This window comes from Ambystoma mexicanum, chromosome 2p, assembly GCF_040938575.1.
Source record: "Ambystoma mexicanum isolate Mex_15411 chromosome 2p, UKY_AmexF1_1, whole genome shotgun sequence".
NCBI lineage: Eukaryota > Metazoa > Chordata > Amphibia > Caudata > Ambystomatidae > Ambystoma > Ambystoma mexicanum.
Window position 1 is genome coordinate 795,438,368 of NC_090923.1, and position 21,609 is coordinate 795,459,976.

Genomic DNA, 21,609 nt, shown 5'->3' on the forward strand with positions numbered 1-21,609 from the left:
AAAGCTAAACCTAACCACATCCCTTTCACAGACTTATATTTTGAAGGAAAGGCGAACCACTTGAGTTCACGGAACGTCAAACACTGACAGGATTTAATCCTCAAACATACTAAGAAAACAATGTACTTTGAGAAAACGACTTCAGAAGAGGTAGTTCAGTTATTATCAGCTTTGAAAGGGTTGCGGCAAAGATATGTCAGAGGTCCTACCACCAGAGATAGTTCTGTAGTGAAGAGAGGACCTAGGGACAGGTCCTACCCACCCCAAACATGATACTAAAAGGAAGGCCTGAAGGATGTGCAATTCCCTGAAGAAGCCTCAGAAGAACCACCCCAGGCAAAAGTGTGACAATACAGTCTACCTGAAAAGGACCCTTGAATGAGAGGGGGAATGCCCATTGCTGTAAAGAGTGTTGACTAAGAGAATGAAATGTTGCGGAGAGACCTAAGATAAGCCTGAGAGAACCAAAGCTTATGGAGTAACCTAAAAAGAAGTCTACAAGATACCTAAGAGAGGTCTGAGAGGGTCAGAGGTTGTATGGAGACCTAAGAGAAGCTTGATATAATTAGATGTTGTGGAGAGACCTAAGAAAATTGATGTGTTAAATGCACAGGAGGTAGGGGAGAGTCCTAAAGAATCTGTGCGGACTACAGATCCTACAGAAGGCAAACCGTTAGTACTACCAAGCGAAAACTGCCCAGGAAACCATCTTGTGTATGTTTGTTTTCTAGAATAAGGATGGACTTTTAAGCGGATGGGTTTGTGAACACCTTTGTTGGCCAAGCTTTTGAGAACTCTTTGTTGTCGCCTGGGGTTAGCCTGAAGGCTAAATGTCTTATAAAGAATAGATTTGAACATTCTGGTGGCCATCACCACCTTTGAACTTTGGTTGGTAGAATAGGGCATCACTAGAGGGACATAGTTATAAGAATAGGTTTAAGATTATGTTAAGAGCTCACCGCTCTCAGGGTCAGTGGGCACATGCAGAACCCAGTTTTGCGTAATCCCATCCTTTACACTAGTTTAATAAGGGTTTCTTCTTGTTTCTAGAATATTTTCCAAGTACCTATGGGCTCCAATCCAAATCAAGAGCTTTTATTTAAAAAAAACATTGTGAAAGTGTATTTGTGTCATATGTTGTATCATTGTTTCAAATCCCTAGAAGTTTCCAGAAGTGGATCAGAAACCTCTGATGCAACAGGACTCACCCAGCATCAAAATCAAGATAAAAGTGTACAAGTCCACTGATGATCCCCTCAGGCCAAACAACTTATTTGTGCCACCCCATGTTCTGATGAACTCAACATCTTTAGTATAGAGAAGGTAATCATACCAGTTAGTGGTTGGGTGAAATTCAGTAGCGAACTTGAGCTCTAATTACCAATGGGCACTTATGGAAGGATTTCCCCAAAATCCGGCGTTGCTCTGAAACATTCAGTGGAGGTGAATGCTGGGGTTGTAGATATGGATTGAGGGGAGTTACAAGTGATTCTGACTAACAATTGCTAAGGTAAATAAGTCATCAACGTCATCAAGATCCTATAACCCAATTAATTTGGAGCCAGTGGTCAGTCCTAAAGTTATCGAACTTACCTCTCTAGAACCAACTCTGAGACACATTGGAGGATTTTGACCTACCGTGCTATCTCAAACCCGTAGATCAAACACACCTGGCCCTCCTGTGGCAGGACCTAATGTAAATATCTTTGAGACCCCCTCTCCTCACTTTGTAATTGCTCAGAGGAACAGCCCTCAATAAAGGAAAGAATTCTGAGAAGAAGTCTTAGAGCCGGAAGGAGCAGAAAAACAAGGCCCCTATTTTGTGGAAAAGAATTGTTTGTTGTACTGGTCAGAGAATAATGTTAAATGAGATGGGATAACAAGGATCCCTACTATTGGGTCTTTTATAGATGCATGTACTTTAGAATAATTGCCACCATTGGCTGGGAACCACCGGAAAACATATTTACATTTAAATGTAATGAAATTCACTTCCAGCATGTGCCAGCCAGCCTACTGCACCTATGTAAGTTGAGTGCCAGGTTAGAAAGACTTCCAGAATCTCTATCCTTTAGCAAATATAAGGTTGTTCCTAGACCCCCTCCCCATTCCTGTCAGTCCCAGCTGCTCCTGGCAACAGAGCCCAGGTGCAATTGTATTCTTCATATTCTTGCCATTTTTCCTGTAGCTGCGGGATTTCATTGTTTCCCATTTGTCCTGTTACCCAGTTAAATTAGAAACCTACTTGCTTTAGTAGACACATTTGTCAACACGTATTGTGAATGGATTGTTTGAAAAATAAAACTGAATATTATATGCTATTTTTAAAGTAGACTCCTACTCCATTTTTATTGGTGTTTTAGCTATTCATTTCTAGACTTCAAATTCAATTGTTGTCATCTGTGCGAGTAGCTTAGGGGACAGATAGAAACATAATATAATGGCTGATGAGATGTGTTCAGAATTCAGATTGTTGAGATATTTGCTTATTTATATTATCTTTCCTTTAGGCCTTTTTCCAGAGAATAGCATCCAAGTCCTGAGAAAGGAACTGGCCTGGGAATGTGATTACAACAGAGAGGCCCAGTGTGCTAAAAGGTTCAGGTAAGGTTTCTTTGTTTTTTGTTACCCCAGCAGAGCTTCCAAGAAATGTGTAGATGATGTGAAAGTGGCAAGAGAGCTGCTTTCGAGTACATTTGACATCTTTGTGATTGTGCCTGGGTTATTGAAATTACTTTGCAATACAATATGATTCTTACGTTGTAAAAGTAAACCGTTATTTCTTTTATTTTTTACATTTTATTATATTGTTTAAAGTGCTGGTACTTAGCTCAAGAGCAGCGCAGCACTGTATCGACTGTGGGTAGCCAGCATTTGAACTGGCACCTTTTAACAGTAGTGCAGTACTGTGAGGTTTGTGTGTCGTCGATATGTGCATCCATTGGACTTGGTCATTGATCGGGTGTTGTTGAAAGAGCCATGTTTTGAGAGATTTGCGAAATTGGAGAATTGTGGCGCCATTCCGAGCTCCCACAATTATTATATATAGCAAGAAAATTATTATTATATATAGAAAGAAATTTGCAACACCGTTCTAATTGCCAGTGTGACACTTCCTCGAGGAGGCAGGAGCAAACTGGGGATTTTTTTCAGGTTTGACATTAAGAGGTATACTTTAAAAGATTTAAGGTTGAAAAATTATAACCGTATTGTGAAATGTTCTGCAACTTTAAAAACATAACCAGATTTCTTTTTTGACATCTTTTTAATCATATGAACCTCCTAAAAAATGAGCGAATCCTGCAAGTGGCTGATTCGTCAATTACGATCGTCACATGCTTAGAAAGTAATCTGAGCTCTGTATAATGTGGTTGTCTTCCACTTTTTATGCTTTCAAGGTTTAATTTCTATACACATAAAGCCAAAATTGATGGAAGGAAATGATTGAGCCGCTGCTTCCTAAACAGAGGGAATTACTCTAGGTACACATTATTTTTAATTGGTCTGTTATTACAGAAGGCTCCCAGACCCATTTAAATCCGTCGTTAGCCTGATCCACGACATGTAATCTTGCCTATTATTATAGGCAAAGCAACCTCTAAATGGGAAAACAAGCAGTACTGTGATCTTTGTGTCCCTCTGGTGAGTTGTAATGTCACCTGTTTATCTTTGCATAGCCCTTACAATTAGGGAGGCAAAGTAGTAGATGGATCCTATCCTTCTTCATGACTGGAAATTGTTTTGATGAGCTTGTCTGTGCCATTATAGAAGAAGGATATTAGCAAGCATTTGCAAACAACGGTTGACCTCTTTCCCCTGCCGCAAAGTAGCCCAGCCCAAACTACCCAACTTCCTTGTTTTAGCATTTTTTCTAATAAGCAGTATGACATATATCAAACCTGTTCAGTGACTTTCCACCACACAATTAAGGGAAGATCATCCCTGGAACTGAGACAAGCTAGAATCACTTCCAGGGAATTCTTCCTGTAAGCCACAAGAACCTGCAGTACCAGATGTTCGATTCAGTCCTAATAAGGTCACAAACGTACAGTAGTAGAGCACTCTAGCATTGGCACCAGACTTTCAGACAGAGAGCATAGAGGACTTAATCGGCTACCTTTGGCTATGAAATCCTTTAAAGCTGTGTATCCTGCCCTTACAAGATTGACTCATTCTGAAGTTAAGTTAGCCTCCTCCCAGGGTCTCTCAAGAAAATGTACTCCAACATCCCATTCCCATTCCTCATTACGTTGGGGGATGCTTGTCCCACCGGGATGGGACTGGAGACTTTTTCTGTAGCAAAACCCTCAAATTACTTGTTCTCCTCCTGCCCACGTGTGGCAACAGACTCATCCATGCAAGCTAAGCCCTCTGAAAACTCAGCAGTTATTTTTTCTGCGCAAGCACGATTTTATGACTCTTGCACGTGTGCTACACTAATTATATACTCTATTGAAAAAAAAAATGTCAGCTCTGTCTGCTCTATGCAGCATAGAACAATCTTTTTCTTGCACTTTCTGTGAACAGAAGATGCTAGCTTAGGTTTCCCATGCTATTTGTTTAGAGTGCTTTGAGCCAGATCATGTAGAAGGTCTTTGCGCTCTCCATAGTAGTTTTTCATTGTGTGCACTTGCTGGCTGCCTCAAGAACTGGGAGCATATATACAAGCTTCATTCAAGATTTTCACGTCTTTTCAACAGTGATCCAGAGAAACCTTTTAAATTGTCTCTTGCCCCACGAGGGTCCTAGCATGGGTATCCATTGTCTCACCTTCAGCAACCCTCACGCTCACCTAACAGGTACTTATACCCGAGTGACTTTTGAGGATCCCCTTCCTGAGTTTAAGACTATCTGAAAGGCCTAGGATTGTACATTGTAATTGGTTGTTTATAACGCGCTTAATACCCAGAGGTTTCTAAGTGCGGACCCGGTGATCAAACCTGTGTTGCTCTGCGTCGGCTTGCTTCCGAGGTGAGTGTGTTGCCCCTGAGCTATCCTCCCGGATCTTATGTTGCCTGGTAAAGGAGAGTTTCTCCCTGCACATACAACACAGAGCTCCTGCCATAGGGCCGCCACAGTCCTAAGAAAGGTTTGACTTTCATGCAGACCATTGCTCTGTAATTGGCTCTTTGTGAACATATTAGGATGCTTCATAAAATGGCGACTAGCCCATCGAAATCTAAAGGGGGAGGCCATTTTACATGCTTGTGCATCAGACTACAGTGCTGAGCAAAAAGTTATTTATATTTTATTGCAGAGACTTTAGGAGGAAGAAGCCTAATCTGCCTTCATTGCCTCTGGAAGAACTATGCGGTCTTATTCTGAAAAGTTTTGTCCACCCCTGCTACCTAGGCACACAAATACAAACCTTATTTTGACTGAAGTGGACTGCAATCCAAGGGTGTACGTTCAGATTCCAACAAAACCTCATTTTTACTATTCTGAGCCTTTGTCATTGGGCATCAGAGTTTCTGCGTAACCTCTACAGCCCAGCATATGTACACGAGTCCTTGCTTCAATGTCATCAGGTGAGGACTGATTATTTTCAATATGTAAATTTGTATGTTCTTGCAGGCTAGGAGAGACTACTTCATGGACCTCAAATAGGTGAAGACCTCTATGACCCCATGTGTGCAGGTACCACACTGCCTACAATGGTGACATCTACTTTGTATGTTTATTTGTAAAGCTCTCTAACCGAGGGACATGAGAGCACTGCTAAAGAGAATGAACCCCTAGTAGAGTCACCAAGATTAGCAAGACATATGTAACTTAAAAAAGAGGGGTTTTATGGCTTTTCTCAATTTTCCTTCTTGCAGGTCAGATCTGAGGGAGGATGGAAGATCGAAGATCATTCCAGACTTTATAGCCTTGCACACAAAAGGTTCTACTACCAGCCGGGTTAAATCTAAATCTGGGACAAGTAAGCAAGTGGAGCATGACAGTACGACTTGGTCGATTAGTTGAGTAAAACGTAAATGTTTGCAAGATAAGTGGGAACTTTGCTATAAAGACGCATGTCAGTGGCTATTTTAAATTAAATTGTGTCTGGTAATGGTAACCAATGAAGATGTCTTCGAGCCAGAGTAATATGGGCAGAATAGGAAAGGTTCAAGACCATTCTAGCTGTGTCGTTCTGCAAGATCCGAAGCTTATGACAAAGAAATGTGGATAAGCCAGAATATAGCGACAGTTACAGCAATCCAGTTTTGAACCCATTATTGCTCAAGCAGCAATCAACATATAGTCAGACGAAAGATATGGTTGAATATGTTTGAATAATCTTAATAGGAAGTGCCACTATATGACTGATTTGAATAGAAAAGTTAAATAAAGGGTCAAAATAACTACCTACTGACTTGATTTTATGTAAGGCTGAGGTATCATGAGACTCCAACTGAAAAGAGGAGTATTGTGAAGTTAGTAGTTGGGAGAGACTGCAGGGGTGTGCCATCATTAGTTCAGTATTGGTCGTGTTGAGGCTGAGCCAGTTATTCTGCATCCCAATCTTAACTTGTGCAATAATAGCAAACAAGACTTTTGTTATCTGGCAACTGACAGCCGGTGAGTTTGAAAATACGAGAGTAATCTGCATAACATTGAAATTTGACCTCAAGCTTAGTGAGTAGATCATGAAAAGGCTTGACATAAATATTAAACAAAAGCAGAGACGGGGCGGCCCCCTCAAGGACACCATATTCACAAGCAACAAAGTCTATGGTCCGACCATCCAAAGTGATACAAAGCTGCAACCCGTATAAAAGGCGGGAAAGCTGAGTATGGGAGAGTCAGATACTTTGGCAACAGAGGACAGTCTCTGGAAGACCGTGTCGAATGCTGCAGATAGATCGAGCATTATAACTAGGGATGTATGATTACTATACAGCTTCCAAAGTAAGCCTTCCCTAACATCCAGAACAGCATGCTCTGTAACGTGAAAAGGGTGGAATCCCAATGATTTATACCCAGCAAATGTTGAGACACAATAAAGTCTTGAAATTGTATGGCTGCTAGTTTTTGAAGGATCTTCGTAAGGAAGGGGCTGTTAGCAATGGAGCGTTAATTGCCAACTGCATCATGCTCCATGAGGATAGCGCAGGGTCAATGCAGTCGTCTTAGAAACAAGAAAACTGCAAGCAACATGGGTTTGCTACCCGGTCCTGCACTTATACACTGTATTAATTTAAGAGGAATAAAATATTTTCTTAGCTTGCAGAATTTCGGATGTATATTTCTTTCTGGTTAGTATTAAGCACCCATAGCTGGCGGCCAACCTCTTTTTCTGCTATTTGTCACAGAGATTCCTGCATTTGGAACACAATTAGCAAAACTTAGTCATGAACCACGGCTGTTTTTTAGCTTTGGAATAGTCTTTCACAATTCTTAGAGGGGAAATAGAATCAGTGGTTTCAGAACAAATTGTATTGAATATTTCTACTTGACAATTAAGGTCTGTATAAAAGGCTGTATGAAAATAATAGGTATAGTAATTTCAGGTTTTAAAAAGGACAGTTGGCAATTCCATTTACCAGGGGAGATTTGGACCGTCTTAAAAACAAAAGCTAGGCCACCTCCCCTTTTCTTGGCTATCAAGACATAAGAATTAGTAATCTGGGGGATAACATATCATTTAGAATGACTAGTAGTATTATTAAAACAAGTTTCTGTCAAAAGCATTATATCACTTTTGGTATCTACAATTAAATCACAAATGAACAAAACATAGGCTGCTGCTGAACGGGTGTTAATTACATAACAATCAAGTGATATTACCTTGGCATGTATCTGTGTTTGTTGAGGAACACAGGACTGTATGTTTTGCACGTATACGTTCCACCACATGCAGTATCCTTGGGAGATATTAGTGCAAAGTGAGTTTGTGTAGGGTTCTTTGGGAAATTGCATAAAAGTGAGGAGTGAGAGCTTTTAATTCATCAGAAGCATACATAGGTTCTACCATCACGAAGCAAAGAATATAAGACAGCTGTGTAAAATAACTTCCTAGAATTTACAGCATTATCGCAAGTGATGGACAATGGAATCTGAAGAATTATCGACTATAAAATAACGAATGGGAGAAATGACCGCATTTTTTTACTGAAAAATTTCCAATTTTGGGGACATTTTTGTATAATATAGGTTTACGGTGGGGTAAGGGTAATAGTTACGGTAAAATGGAGGGGCGGGGAGTCTCCCCCCGCATTAAGTTAAAAAGAAAAATAAGAATTTGGTAATTTCTCCCATTGGTTGATTTCTCTGTAATCCATGGACAATCGCAGCCAAACATGGGATAGAGTAAAATGAGACCAGCCAGCCAAACAGGCCTCACAGGCTTAGTGTCAGTGCAACTCCTATAAGCCCTGCGGACTCGGCTGGAGTGCGCGAACCATAAGCGCTAACACTAAGGTAATAGGGAAATGTAGGTTGTACAACAATTAAGGATAAGAAAAGTGTTTTAAGTGCTGTAATATCTGCGAAGGGATAAGTAAAGCGGTGTAAGCGCTGTGAGATCTGTACGCTATAAGAGTGCAGAAGACGACTCGGGACACAAACATGGCATGCTTGTTGGTATAGACTTTTATTGAACTGAAAATAAGGAAGAACCCTACCTGTCCCTAAGACTAAGAGGAGTTTCCATGCCTCAACCAAAACTAATGATAATGTCAGAATGTCCGTCAAAAGTATAAAATCCACTGTCCTATGTCCTAAACCTATTTCCGTCCCTTACACTTAAACAGAAAACCTATAACTAAACTACACCCTGATTAGAAAAGGATGACTCCCTTCTTTGGGATGCTTTAGGTAGTTCCAAGTTCCAAAACAATATTGGGAAGGCGTCTCCCTTCCCCAAGCATTCGTCAGGTTCTCTTTACCAGTAGTCTCTTTATCACAGTTCTGACTTCAGTCAAAGATATGACTCCCTTCCTCTGGTCTTCTCATGATTTGTGCCAAAAGGATCTTTCGAATGGATTGTGTCCTCCCACGTATTCCTCATCTTTTGATAATATCTTTCCAGCTTCAGAAGATTTTCCTCGAAAGAGGGTGCTGTGTGCTGTCTCGTCGAATCGATGTCCCTGGTGGGCCTCTGTTCGACTGCCGACGTCATCATTAGTAGAAGTAGCGCACGCAGCTCCCGTTGGCTTCAGTTCCGTTTCTGCAAGCATCCGCTTCGAAGAATTACGGTGCGCTTCGGTTCTTCACTGAACTTCGTCACTAATTTACTAATATGAAAATGTCTCCATCAACGCCTAAGACGGGCTTCAAGAAATGCCAAAACTTTGGATCGAAAATGTTGTTCACCGACCCACACTGTATATGCCTGTGGTGTCTCAGAACTGAACATCGTACTTCCGAGTGTAACTCCTGTTAAGCGATGACCGACAAGGCTCTAAGGGAGTGTAAAGGTAAACCGGCGGTGGGTAAGCTCCCTTCGAAGTCTCCTTCCAAGATTTCCAAAAAAAGAAAGTCTCAAGAGTTTAGAGGTTCTCCTCGACAGAAAAAGTCTAAAAGGTCTCGATCAAGAAGTCGATCGTGCCATTCTTCGTCTTCCTCCAAGAAGGCCAAGAAACGACGCTACAGGTCACCTTCGAGCTCTAGTGAGTCCTCGTCCGAGGTAATCGAATGTCCAACCAAGTCGGACTCACAAGCAAAATGGGATGCATTTAGAAAAGAAATGTTAAAAATCTTTGAGAAGGCGGGTAGACCCCCTCGAAAAGAGAGGCAGATAGACCATGCCCCTGTCGATCTGCATAAAGACGGCAAAGGAAAGTCAAAGACGAAATCCTATGAATGTTCGAGTCTGTGGCATTAGCCAGAGTTACATTGAGAACTATCTAAATCTCAATCCAATGAGAAACCGTCGAAGGCTTCGACAATCCAAGAACCAGTCCTTTGAAGGTCCTTTTGTGGAAGCATAAAAAGTCTTCGACGGTCTGAACAACGCCATTGGCGTCAGAGCGGTCGATGCCAGTGTCAAAGTCGTTTCCGACAAATTCAAAGTCTACGACACCCACTTTGAAATAGTTGCCCACGATTTCTTCGAAATTGTCTAAGGCCCCAATGACACAAGATAAGATTTTCAAACCCTTACTAAAAGAGGATTTTTTAAAATCTTTAACTTCAATTTATGAAGACAACAAGCTTTCAGATGACAATACACCACTAATTGCCTTACAATCTGGTACCCCAATTGTGCCAGATGAATTAATTCCTGAAGAGTCTAGAATGAAAGACTTGTCTGAAAACTTGCAGACAGCCGTGGTATAGATACCTCTCCAGAATTGGAGTTTGGGAAGCCAGATCCTTTTGACCACGCTGACTCTTTATACAAGCAACTAATGAGCAAGGTGGTTGAATTTTGTGGATTGGAGTAGGCCTGCACCATCATTTCTGCAAGATGATCTAACTGATACACTGGATCAAGATCCCCAGAGAGATCCAATTTTACCTTTTCATATTGCCCTCCAAAAAGGGTCACATCTAATTGGGAAACACCAGAAACTGCAGCTGCAGTAAATAAAAACTTCTCAAAAAAATATAGGCCATCCAGCAGTGACCCAGAATATTTGACAACACATCCGACACCGGTGAGTTTGGTGGTCCAGGCAGTCACGTCCATGAAGCAATCTGCATACCTTTCTATCCCTCCCTATAGGGATAACAAGCGAGTGGGTGATTGGGCTCGAAAAATATTTACTGCCGGAAGTATGGCTTTGAAATGTACGTTCACCCTGTGGGATTGCATAGCTATGGCGGCTGACCACATCCTGGAAGGAGAAAAAAGAAACGGCTTCCTGGCTATCATCAAGGATGGTAAGGAGGCAATGTGGGAATGCCTCCAGTCATGTCTGGATACTGCAGATAGCATTAAGCAGATCCATGGTAACTAGTACCAAGCTGAACAGGTTTGCGAGGTTGAGGAACTCAGGATTTGCATCGGATGTACAATCTAGACTCATCAATATGCCTTTTGACGGCTCCAGGCTGATAAAAGTCTGGAAGAGCTGCATACCTCGAAAGCGACAGCTAAATCTCTCAGTGCTGCCATTAGACGGCCTCTGCATTCCTACCTCAGTGCATCATCTTGGAGGGGTAAGTCCTTTCAATTGTACTCGTCAGTTGGAAGAGGTAGAGGAAAGGCCAGTCATAGAGGCCAAAGAAGATTCCCTTGAGGTGGACAAGGAAGAGGCACTAAATCAGCCTAGGCAGCGGCAGTGTAAAACCACGCTGAGGCCTTAGCCCACATGGCCCCAGTGGGAGGCAGACTTTCTCAGCATCTGCAAGAATGGCGGGGCACTGGAAACGGTAGCCCAGGGTTACTGCCTTCCTTTTCTAAAAAGGCCTGAGGATCATCCGCTGTGGAACAGCTCTTTCAAAATTCCAGATCCGCTGCTTGTGCAGGAAATTGTCACCCTGTTAGAGAAAGGTGAAATAGAACCGGTACCTGTGGCGGAGAGGAACAAGTGTTGGTGCTCCCCGTACTTTATAATTCTCAAAAAGGAAGGGGATTGAGACCCATCTGGGACTTAAGAAACTTGAACAAGTTCCCCAGGAAGGACAAGTTCAAGATGGTTACCCTTTCTAAGATCCTTCTGGCCCTCCAACTCCAGGACTGGATGGTGTCACGATGCTTACTTTCTTGTATCTATCCATCACAAGCACAGAAGGTACCTGAGGTTCGCGGTTGGCCGTTCTCATTATCAATTTCGAGTTCTGCCATTTGGACTGACCTCCACCCCTAGGGTTTTCACCAAGTTAATGGCAGTTGTGGCAGGGTATCTCAGGAGAGGGCGGTTCATGTCTACCCCTTCGGTGATTGGCTGATTATGGCACGTTCACCCGCCTTGGAACATCTCTGCGTAACCTGCCACTCTCTCTACAGACTGTGCTTCTATCTCATTTACAAGAAGTCCCACATGATACCATCGCAAAGACTCCAATTTATCAGAGCAATAGTAGATACAACCTTGGGGAAAGCGTCGCAAACCGAGGTGAGGGCTCAACACATTCTGCAGATGGTCACCAGATTCAAGAGTGCCCAGCGTCCCCCGGCCTTCGATTTTTTTTTTTTGAGGTTGCTCAGCCTCATGGCTTCCTGCATTTTTCTAGTGCCAGAGGCTCGCCTGAGAATGAGATCCCTGCAATGGACTCTCAGGACTCAATGGTCCTAATTCTCAGGCAGAATGTCAGACCTGATTCAGGTTCCAAACAGAATCGCACAGGATTCTGTGGTTGGCCTGCGAAGACAATATTCTGAAGGCAGAACCTTTTTGGCAACCATGGTCGTAGATAACAGTAGTTGCGGATGCCTCACTCACGGGGTAGGGAGCACACAGCAACCATCTGACAATCGGCGGTCGTTGGTCTTCATCGGAGTCCAAACTACACATCACCTATTGAGGCAATCAGACTAGCGCTGAAGGATTTCCTGCCCTCTTTACGGGGAATGAATGTCCTGCTAATGACAGACAACACAGTGGCTATGTACAACCTCAACAAGAGAGGAGGCGTAGGATCACTACCACTGTGCAGAGAGGCAATGCAGCTCTGGTTCTGGGCAATTCAAGAAGGGGTCTTTCTATTGGCTGTTCACCCAGCCGGAGAGGAGAACACAGCGGTGGAAGCTCTGAGCAGGCAGAGCACAGTCTCCTACGAGTGGGAACTAGCTCAGGAAGTCCTTCAAGAGAGCTTCACCCTTTGGGTAATCCCTCAAGTGGATCTGTTTGCAACTAGTATCAACACAAAGTGAAAACTCTTCTGCTCCAGGAAATTTCCCTCCAGAGGGACTCTAGGGGACATGTTCATCATGCATTGGGAGTTTCCACTCCTGTCTGCGTTCCCTCCAGTCCCCGTCATTCCTCACGTGATCAGGAGGTTGAGAAAGTTTGGCAAAGCCATGATCCTAATTGCTCCAGATTGGGCCGGCCAGGAGGGTGTGCAACCCGGAACTTCTGGACATGTCCATCTGCCCTCCAATACGTCCTCCACAAAGAGAGAACCTTCTCTCGCGAGAGAAGCCTCGGGTTCTCCATCCAGAGGTCAAGACACTAAACCTTCACGCATGGTTTCTGAGAGGTTGAGATATAAGGATTGGGACATCCCAGATGATGTAATGGAGATCTTGCTTTCGGCCAGAAGGCCAGCAACAAAATCTTTGTACCGCTGCCGTTGGAACAAGTTCAGCAACTGGTGCAGGGATACGAATGTGTATCCTTTTCTATGTGATAGACCTACGGTGCTATCTTTTTTGTTAAATTTAAAAAATCTGGGGCTCCAGATTGGAACAATTGAAGGTTATCTGGCAGCGCTTTCAATTTTTAAGCGCTGTTAGGAGTCGTCATATTTTAAAATCCCTCTGATTATTCAATTTCTAAAAGGTCTAACTAATGTATTTCCACCAATTCCTTTCCAAGTCCCTATATGGTTTCTCAATCTGGTGTTAACATTTCTAACATGCATTTTTTTTTAACCAATACATTCATGCCAATTAAGACTGTTAACTTTAAAAACTGTCTTGCTAGTAACAATAAGGTCAGCTCACAGGGTAAGCAAGTTGCAGGCACTTTCCTGTAAATCCCCACACACTGTTTTCTATAAAGTCAAGGTTGTTCTCAAGGTGAAACCTTCTTTTCTACCAAAAGTAGTCTCTAACTTCCATTTGTCACAAAATATTATTTTGCCATCTTTCTACCCACCTCCTCATCCTGGAAAGGAGGAGGAAAGATTACATAGGCTGTACCCAAAAAGGGCTCTCGGTTTTTATATATCAAGAATGTCCAAAATTCATCAGAATGACCAATTATTCATTGTCTATACAGGTCCTAAATTGGGTTTGGCTGTGACAAAACAGACCCTATCCTGATGGATTATTCTGGCTATTGGGAAATTTTACAGGTTAGCAGGTAAAGAGGCACCAGAAGGTTTGAGAGCACATTCCACAGGGGGCATGGCGACCTCTGATGCTCTTCCAGTAAAAGACATATGTGTAGCGGCCACTTGGTCGTCTGTTCACACTTTTGTGAAACATTACTGCCTGGATTCATCTTCCAGTCAAGAAGGACAATTTGGGAATGCTGTCCTTCCATTCTGTCGATGGTAACATTTAAGAACAAAAATTCATACTCCTACCACCAAAATTATTACTGCTTTGGGAGTCCACCGAAAGATGAGGAATACAAGGGAGGACACAATCCATTCGAAGAACAAGTTACTTACCCGTGCTAATGTTCTTTCAATTTGATGTTCCTCCCATGTATTCCTCATCGCCTCTCCCAGCCAACCCCATTGTAGAATTTGCGTGTCTTTACACTTTACGCTTTCTAGGAGCCTACGGTCTATGATATGCCTTGTAATTCCTCTACGGGAGGTGGGAAAACAGAACTGAAGCCAACGGGTGCTGCGTGCGCTACTTGTACTAATGCTGATGTTGAACTGAGGCCCTCGAAGGACATTGATTCGATGAGACAGCACACAGCGTCCTCGGTCGAGAAACCTTTTCTGAAGCAGCTGAAGCTAGTAAGATAGTATCAAAAGATGAGGAATATGTGGGAGGAACATCTAATCGAAAGAACGTTACAACAGGTAAGTAACTTTTATTTCTTTCCCCCTTGGGCCTTCCGTGACTTGTGCCAAAGGCTCTCTTCCCCTGAACTTCTCGTCTCGTTCTGTGGGTTTCAGACCACTTGTTCAGTTTTATAATGTCTCTTTCGAAGGGATTGTGTCCTCCGACGTATTCCTTATCTTAGATCTTAGATATCTCCTTCCAGCTCTGCTGGCCTCGGAAAATTTTTCTCTAGAGGGCGCTGCGCGTCGACGTACTCCGAGTCGATGTCCCTCGACAGCCGCCGTATCGACGTTGATGTCATCCTGCCTATAAAGGCCCCGCGCAGAGTCCGTTGTTCAGTTCCGTTTTTCCGCGCTTACTCAGTGCCTCGGAATACCGTTGCTCAGTTTTGTCAGGTTAATCCTATTTACCTCGAGTTATTCGATCCGTACTCGATGGCTTCTTCGTCGGAACCGACAACTCCTCGGTCCGGCTTCAAAAAATGCCGAGATTGTGGGAAAAAGATGTCGCTGACTGACCCTCACAGGGTTTGTCTGTGGTGTTTGGGAGCTGAACACCATTGTTCGGAGTGCGAGGACTGTATGTCGATGACAGCTACGGCCCTGAAGGAGCGTAGGGGGAAGCTGGAGAAAGGTAAGACTTTTAAAGCTTCTTCTTTCTCGACGAAGTCGAGACATTCGTCTCCTCGTCACCATTCGCGCTCCAGGTCTCGGAGTGGGTCCCATCACTCCTCGAGATCGAAGCACTCGAAGAGGAGACGTCGAAGATCCCCTTCTCCGGCTTCCTCTGTTTCTCCAAAGAGAATCCCTTGCCCCATGAATCATAGTTCCCGGGCTGAATGGGAGGAATTCTGCAAAAATATGATGTGCGTCTTCGAGAAAGTGGCCTCGACCCCCTCGAAGACTGCCGAGAGCGATGCTCTGGTCGAAAGACCCGAAGGTCAAAAACGCCGCGAGTCGCAGTACCCGGCGAAGGAAACTTCTCGAGCGCGTCTCGAACCCTCGAGTAAGACTATGACCTCAAAACCTTCTTCGAAGGTTCCGTCGACGCTGTCGACGAAGTTTCCGTCGACGCCGAGGTCGCCATCTTCGACACTGGCGTCGACGCCAAGAAAAGTCACGGTTACGACACACCCAGTGGCTATCCCCAGGTCCTCGATGACGATGGCGTCGAGATTGTCGACTTCCTCGAGCAGAATCCCAATTCTGTCGAGGTCATCGAGGCCTCCGCCTTTGTTTTCGACGCCACGCCCGAAGCCTTCGGCGTCGACGACATCGACGTTTTCAAGGCCGATTATGACAAGTTTGGCACCCTCTGCCTTGGAGATGGGGTTTACACCCTTTATGAGTTCAGAACAATTGAGAACTATGTCCTCAATTATGGAAGAGGGTGAATTGTCTGAACAGGAAGACACATTTGAGTTGCAGGGACCTGCAACCCCAGTTACAGAGGAGTTATCCTCTGAAGAACGCAGGTTAAAGGATCTTCATGATTCCTTACATGAGGCAAGTGGGTTAGACACTTCCCCTGAGGTGGAGTTTGCTAGGCCAGACCCGGGGGAGCATGCTGAAACCCCGTATAGAGCCTTAATGGCCAGGATCAGAGTTTATGGGGTGGTCTGCACCTTCACAGTCTTTCCAACAAGATGACCTCATGGATATTCTTGACAAAGGCCCACAGGAGGATCCTGTAGTGCCCTTTCATAAAGCTCTTCAGAGGAAGATTATGACGAACTGGGAAACCCCAGATGTCGTCCCGGCAGTAAATAAAAAACTGTCTACAAAATACAGGGTATCTTCTGCAGACCCAGAGTTTTTGTCAAAACACCCATCCCCAGAAAGTCTGGTGGTACAGGCAGCATCTTCTACTGATGTCAAGACTGCTTACCCTACCGTCCCACAGGACAGGGACGATAAAAAATATGATGCTATGGCAAAGAAAGTTTTTTCGGCATGTAGCATGGCGTTAAAATCTGTTAATGCTACTTGCACCCTTGCTAGATTCAGCCATACACTTTGGGAGTGTGCTTCTACAGCGGCTGACTGCATCCCGGAGGGAGAAGAAAGGGAGGCGTTCCTGAATATCATACAGGACGGTAAAGACGCTATGTGCGAATCCCTCCAGACGGGCATTGATTCGGCTGACAGTATCAGCAGAGCAATGGAGGCAAGTACAACAACCAGGAGATTCGCTTGGTTGAGAAAGTCTGGTTTTGCCCCAGATGTGCAAGCCAGGCTCTTGAACATGCCATTCGATGGCTCTTCTTTGTTCGGGAAAAAGGCGGATGACAGTTTAGAGAAACTGCAAACTTCAAAAGCAGCAGCAAAATCCCTAGGCGCTGCAATCCGTCAGACACCTTTTTGTCCCACAGGAACCTCTGCGAGGGGCAAGTCCTTTCGCTTCTACTCCGCATTCGGAAGAGGTAGAGGACGACCGGCTCAAAGGGGACAAAGAAGAACTACCCGAGGTGGACGGGGTAGATATTCAAAAGCCGCAGCAACAGTAGGTGCCTCTTTACCATCGGCATCTGCATCAGCCGCCCCAAAACCACTCTGAGGACTCCCTCACAGGACACCTGTAGGAGGCAGGTTGACTCAACATCTGGCGGAATGGCAGGCTATCACGTCAGATGCTTGGGCATTGGAAACAGTTGCCCAAGGTTACTGCCTGCCTTTCCTACGCATACCTCAGAGTCATCCACCGGGGATCAGCTCTCAGAAAGCTCCAGATCCGCTCCTCTTGCAGGAAATTTTGGACCTGCTAGAGAAAGGTGTCATAGAACCGGTACCTGAAGCGGAGAGGAACAAGGGCTGGTACTCCCCTTACTTTCTCATTCCAAAGAAAGTTGGAAGACCGAGACCCTTCTTGGACTTGCGAAAATTGAACAAATTCCTCAGGAAAGACAAATTCAAGATGGTCACTCTTTCTCAGATCCTTCAGGCCCTTCAGTTCCAGGACTGGTTGGTATCTCTGGACCTTCAGGACGCTTATTTCCATGTGCCTATCCATCTCAAACACAGGAAATACCTGAGGTTCGCAATTGGCAACTCTCATTATCAATTTCGAGTGCTGCCATTTGGGCTGACCTCCGCCCGAGGGTCTTCACCAAGTTAATGTCGGTAGTGGCGGCAAGTCTAAGGAGTTAAGGGATTCACGTCTACCCCTACCTGGACGATTGGTTGATCAGGGCTGTATCTTCGGAACAAGCTCAGATCCAGCTAAATCACGTTTACCTCTCCCTTCACAGACTGGGCTTCTCCCTCAATTTAAAGAAGTCACAAATGATACCATCGCAGAGACTCTAGTTCATAGGAGCGATCCTGGACACTTCCCTGGGAAATGCCTCGCCACCAGAGGTGAGGGCTCAAGATATTCTACAGATGGTTACCAAGTTCCAAGATGCCCAACGTCTCCCAGCCTTCGACTTTTTGAGGTTGCTAGGCCGCATGACATCCTGCATTTTCCTAGTGCCAGAGGCTCGCCTGAGAATGAGATCCCTCCAGTGGACACTGAGGACTCAGTGGTCACAATTCTCAGGGAGAAGGACAGATCTTCTTCAGATTCCCGACAGGGTGGCTCGAGACCTTCAGTGTTGGGCCTGTCAGGAGAACATTCTGAAAGGAGAACAGTTTTGGCAACCCTGGCCAGAGATAACAGTAGTCACGGATGCCTCACTCATGGGGTGGGGAGCCCACGCCAACGACTTGACCATCAGCGGTCGTTGGTCTCCATCGGAGTCCAGACTACATATCAACCTGTTAGAGCTGAGAGCCATCAGACTTGCGCTGAAGGCGTTCCTGCCAGCTGTACAAGGGAAAAATGTCCTGATAATGACGGACAACACGGTGGCCATGCATTACCTCAACAAAAGAGGAGGCGTAGGATCACTACCCCTGTGCAGAGAGGCGATGCAGCTCTGGTTTTGGGCAATCCAAGAAGGAATCTCTCTATCGGCAGTTCACCTAGCCGGAGAGAAGAACTTGACAGCGGACGCTCTGAGCAGGCAGAGTACAGTCTCCCACGAGTGGGAACTAGCTCAGGAAGTCCTTCAAGAGATCTTCGCCCTTTGGGGAACCCCTCAGGTGGATCTGTTCGCCACCAGCGTCAACAGGAAATGCGATCTGTTCTGCTCAAGGGAATTTCCCCCAAGAGGAGCTCTGGGAGACACGTTCATAGTGGACTGGGAGTTTCCGCTTCTGTACGCGTTCCCACCGGTCCCTGTCATTCCTGAAATGATCAGGAGGTTGAGAAGATTCCGGAGAACCATGATCCTAATTGCCCCGGATTGGGCCAGGAGAACGTGGTACCCGGACCTTCTAGACTTGTCCATCTGCCCTCCAATTCGACTTCCACTCAGAGAGAACCTACTCTCACAGAAGGGAGGTCAGTTTCTCCATCCAGACATCAAAACCCTCAACCTTCACGCTTGGCTTCTGAAAGGCTGAGGTACAAGGATTGGGACCTCCCTGATGATGTTATGGAGGTGTTGCTTTCGGCAAGGAGGGCTATCTCGCAGCGCTATCCATCTTTAAGCGCACTGCGGAAGAACCATCCTATTTCAAGTTACCCTTGGTAATACAGTTTCTAAAGGGGTTAACCAATGTTTATCCCCCAAGACCATTCCAAGTTCCCCTATGGGATTTAAACTTAGTCCTAACTTTCCTGATGGGCACACCTTTCGAACCACTCCATTCTTGTTCGTTAAGATTCCTTACCCTTAAAACTGTTTTATTAATAGCAGTTACATCTGCTAGAAGGGTGAGCGAATTACAAGCTCTTTCTTGTAAACCCCCTCATACAATCTTTCACAAAGACAAAGTTGTCCTGCAAGTGAAGCCTAATTTCCTCCCAAAGGTGGTTTCTGAATTCCATATCACTCAGAAGATTACCCTACCATCTTTCTATCCTCCTCCTCATCCGGGGAAAGAGGAAGAGAGGTTACACAGGCTGGACCCTAGAAGGGCTTTAAGTTTTTACATCAGTAGACTAGCCAGGATAAGACAGGCAGACCAGCTGTTTGTAGGTTACACAGGTCACAAGCTGGGGTTACCAATAACTAAGCAGACCATTTCCAGATGGATCATTCTAGCCATTTTGGAATGTTATAAACTGGCAGGGAAAGAGCCCCCTCAAAACCTTAGGGCTCATTTGACCAGAGGTATTGCAGCTTCATCGGCCCTCAAAAGAGGTGTGCCAGTTAAAGACATCTGTGCGGCCGCTACATGGTCGTCTGTCCATACCTTTACACGATTTTACAACTTGGATTCCTCCTCCAGTCAAGAGACTAGGTTTGGAAGGGCTGTACTGCACTCTATTCATCAATAGAAGACAGCGTGAAGTAAGGAACTCCCTCCTCCAATAATCGAATACTGCTATGGGAGCCTATCTAAGATAAGGAATACGTCGGAGGACACAATCCCTTCGAAGAACAAGTTACTTCTTACCTTGTAACGTTCTTTCGACGGGATGTTCCTCCGACGTATTCCTTATCGACCCTCCCATCCATCCCCGCAGTTCTACTTCCCTTGTTGTTGCAGCTTATGCTCCTTCAGGGTGATTAGTCTAGTCCAGACAGAAATACTGTGGGCTATGAAACGGAACTGAGCAACGGACGCTGCGCGCGGCCTTTATAGGCAGGACGACGTCGACGTCGATACGGCGGCTGTCGAGGGACATCGACTCGGAGGACGTCGACACGCAACGCCCTCTAGAGAAAAATGTTCCGAGGCCAGCAGAGCTGGAAGGAGATATCTAAGATCTAAGATAAGGAATACTTCGGAGGAACATCCCGTCGAAAGAACGTTACAAGGTAAGAAGTAACTTGTTCGTCTCTTTGGGGTGCTCTTTCACCCCCTCTGTTCTCAACTGGTCTCTCTCGATATTCTGGTCATTGACCCCTTGTTCAGCTGTAAAGTGGGCCTCATTATGAGTCAGCCGGTCCGGAAACAACGGTGGTGGTAAATCCGCCGCCACCGTTGTTTCCGGACCGGCTGATTACGAGTTCTGCAAGCAAGAGGTGTCACTCCCTCTAGGTCTGACCTGGCGGGAGTATTGACACCCACCTGCAGGCGGAAATGGAAACACTGGCTCCGTCATAGACGGAACTGGTGTTTCCATTGTCCCCATCCCCGGGGTTGTAATGCCCTGGTGATTCTGCCAATCACTGAGGCGGAATGGTATTTCGGGTCCGGCGGCAGCCTGCCGGTTTTTCCGGCATGGCTACCGCCAGGCTCGTAATGAGGCCCATGTCTTTTAGTAAGGCAGTGTTGGCTTTTCTGACAAACCTTTCTTCCATTCTCTCTGGGGTGCTCTTTCACTGTCTTTTAACTAGGCCCGGTTCACTATCCTGCCAAGCCTCTTTTCCAGTCTCCCTGGGGCACTCTTTCACCCCCTCCATTCTCAACTCGTCTCTCTCGATGTTTGCATCCTTGACCCCTCTTTCAGCTTTGCAATAGGCTCACTATGCTGCCAAGCCACTCTCTCTCTTTGGGGTGCTCTTTCACCCCCTCCATTCTCAACTTGGCTCTCTAGGCGGTCCCACTGGGACGAGGAAGATGGCTCTGCACTTCCTTCCAATTACAGCGTCTTGGGTTTCCCTGTGCCATCCCGGTCCCCCTCCGCATACTTTGGTCTGCGGGGGATTCCGTCCTCAGCAACACCGGATGGCTTCCCCTGGGCTCTCACAGTCTTAGTTCTGTCTTCAGCAGCAGTACCATGCTGGTTTTTCTCCTCCTGTCGGGTCTCGCCTAGACCACTCCTCGGCTTTGCGTCTGCCTCCTGGTGGCGGATCCCAGAACCATGTAAGTAATTTTGCTTCCCTGCCTTGCCGTTCTCCGCCTCTCTGGTCCAGGCAGTCTGGTCTGCCACGGGACCTCTCCTCTGTGCTCCGCTCCCCAGCTGGAAGCTGCTCTGGGGCAGGTCAGACTATATTTTTCTGTCTTGACTGCTCTCTAACTTCAACTACCTGGCATGTTCATGTGAGTTCCGCGTAGGGCTAGGCATCGTCCCGCTCTTCCTCATGACAGTACTTTTGAAGTTATCCGTTT

At 45.4% G+C, this 21,609-nt stretch overlaps 1 protein-coding gene across 2 annotated transcripts in view; it reads left to right on the forward strand.

Annotated features, from left to right (window-relative positions):
• COQ8B (coenzyme Q8B) overlaps positions 1-21,609 on the forward strand; it is a 666,225-nt gene that overhangs the window by 445,545 nt on the left and 199,071 nt on the right. For both annotated transcript variants that reach the window (XM_069644459.1, XM_069644460.1), the window contains exon 10: positions 2,511-2,604. In XM_069644459.1, coding sequence (XP_069500560.1) covers positions 2,511-2,604 — 94 coding nt within the window. The remainder of the gene's footprint in view (positions 1-2,510; positions 2,605-21,609) is intronic.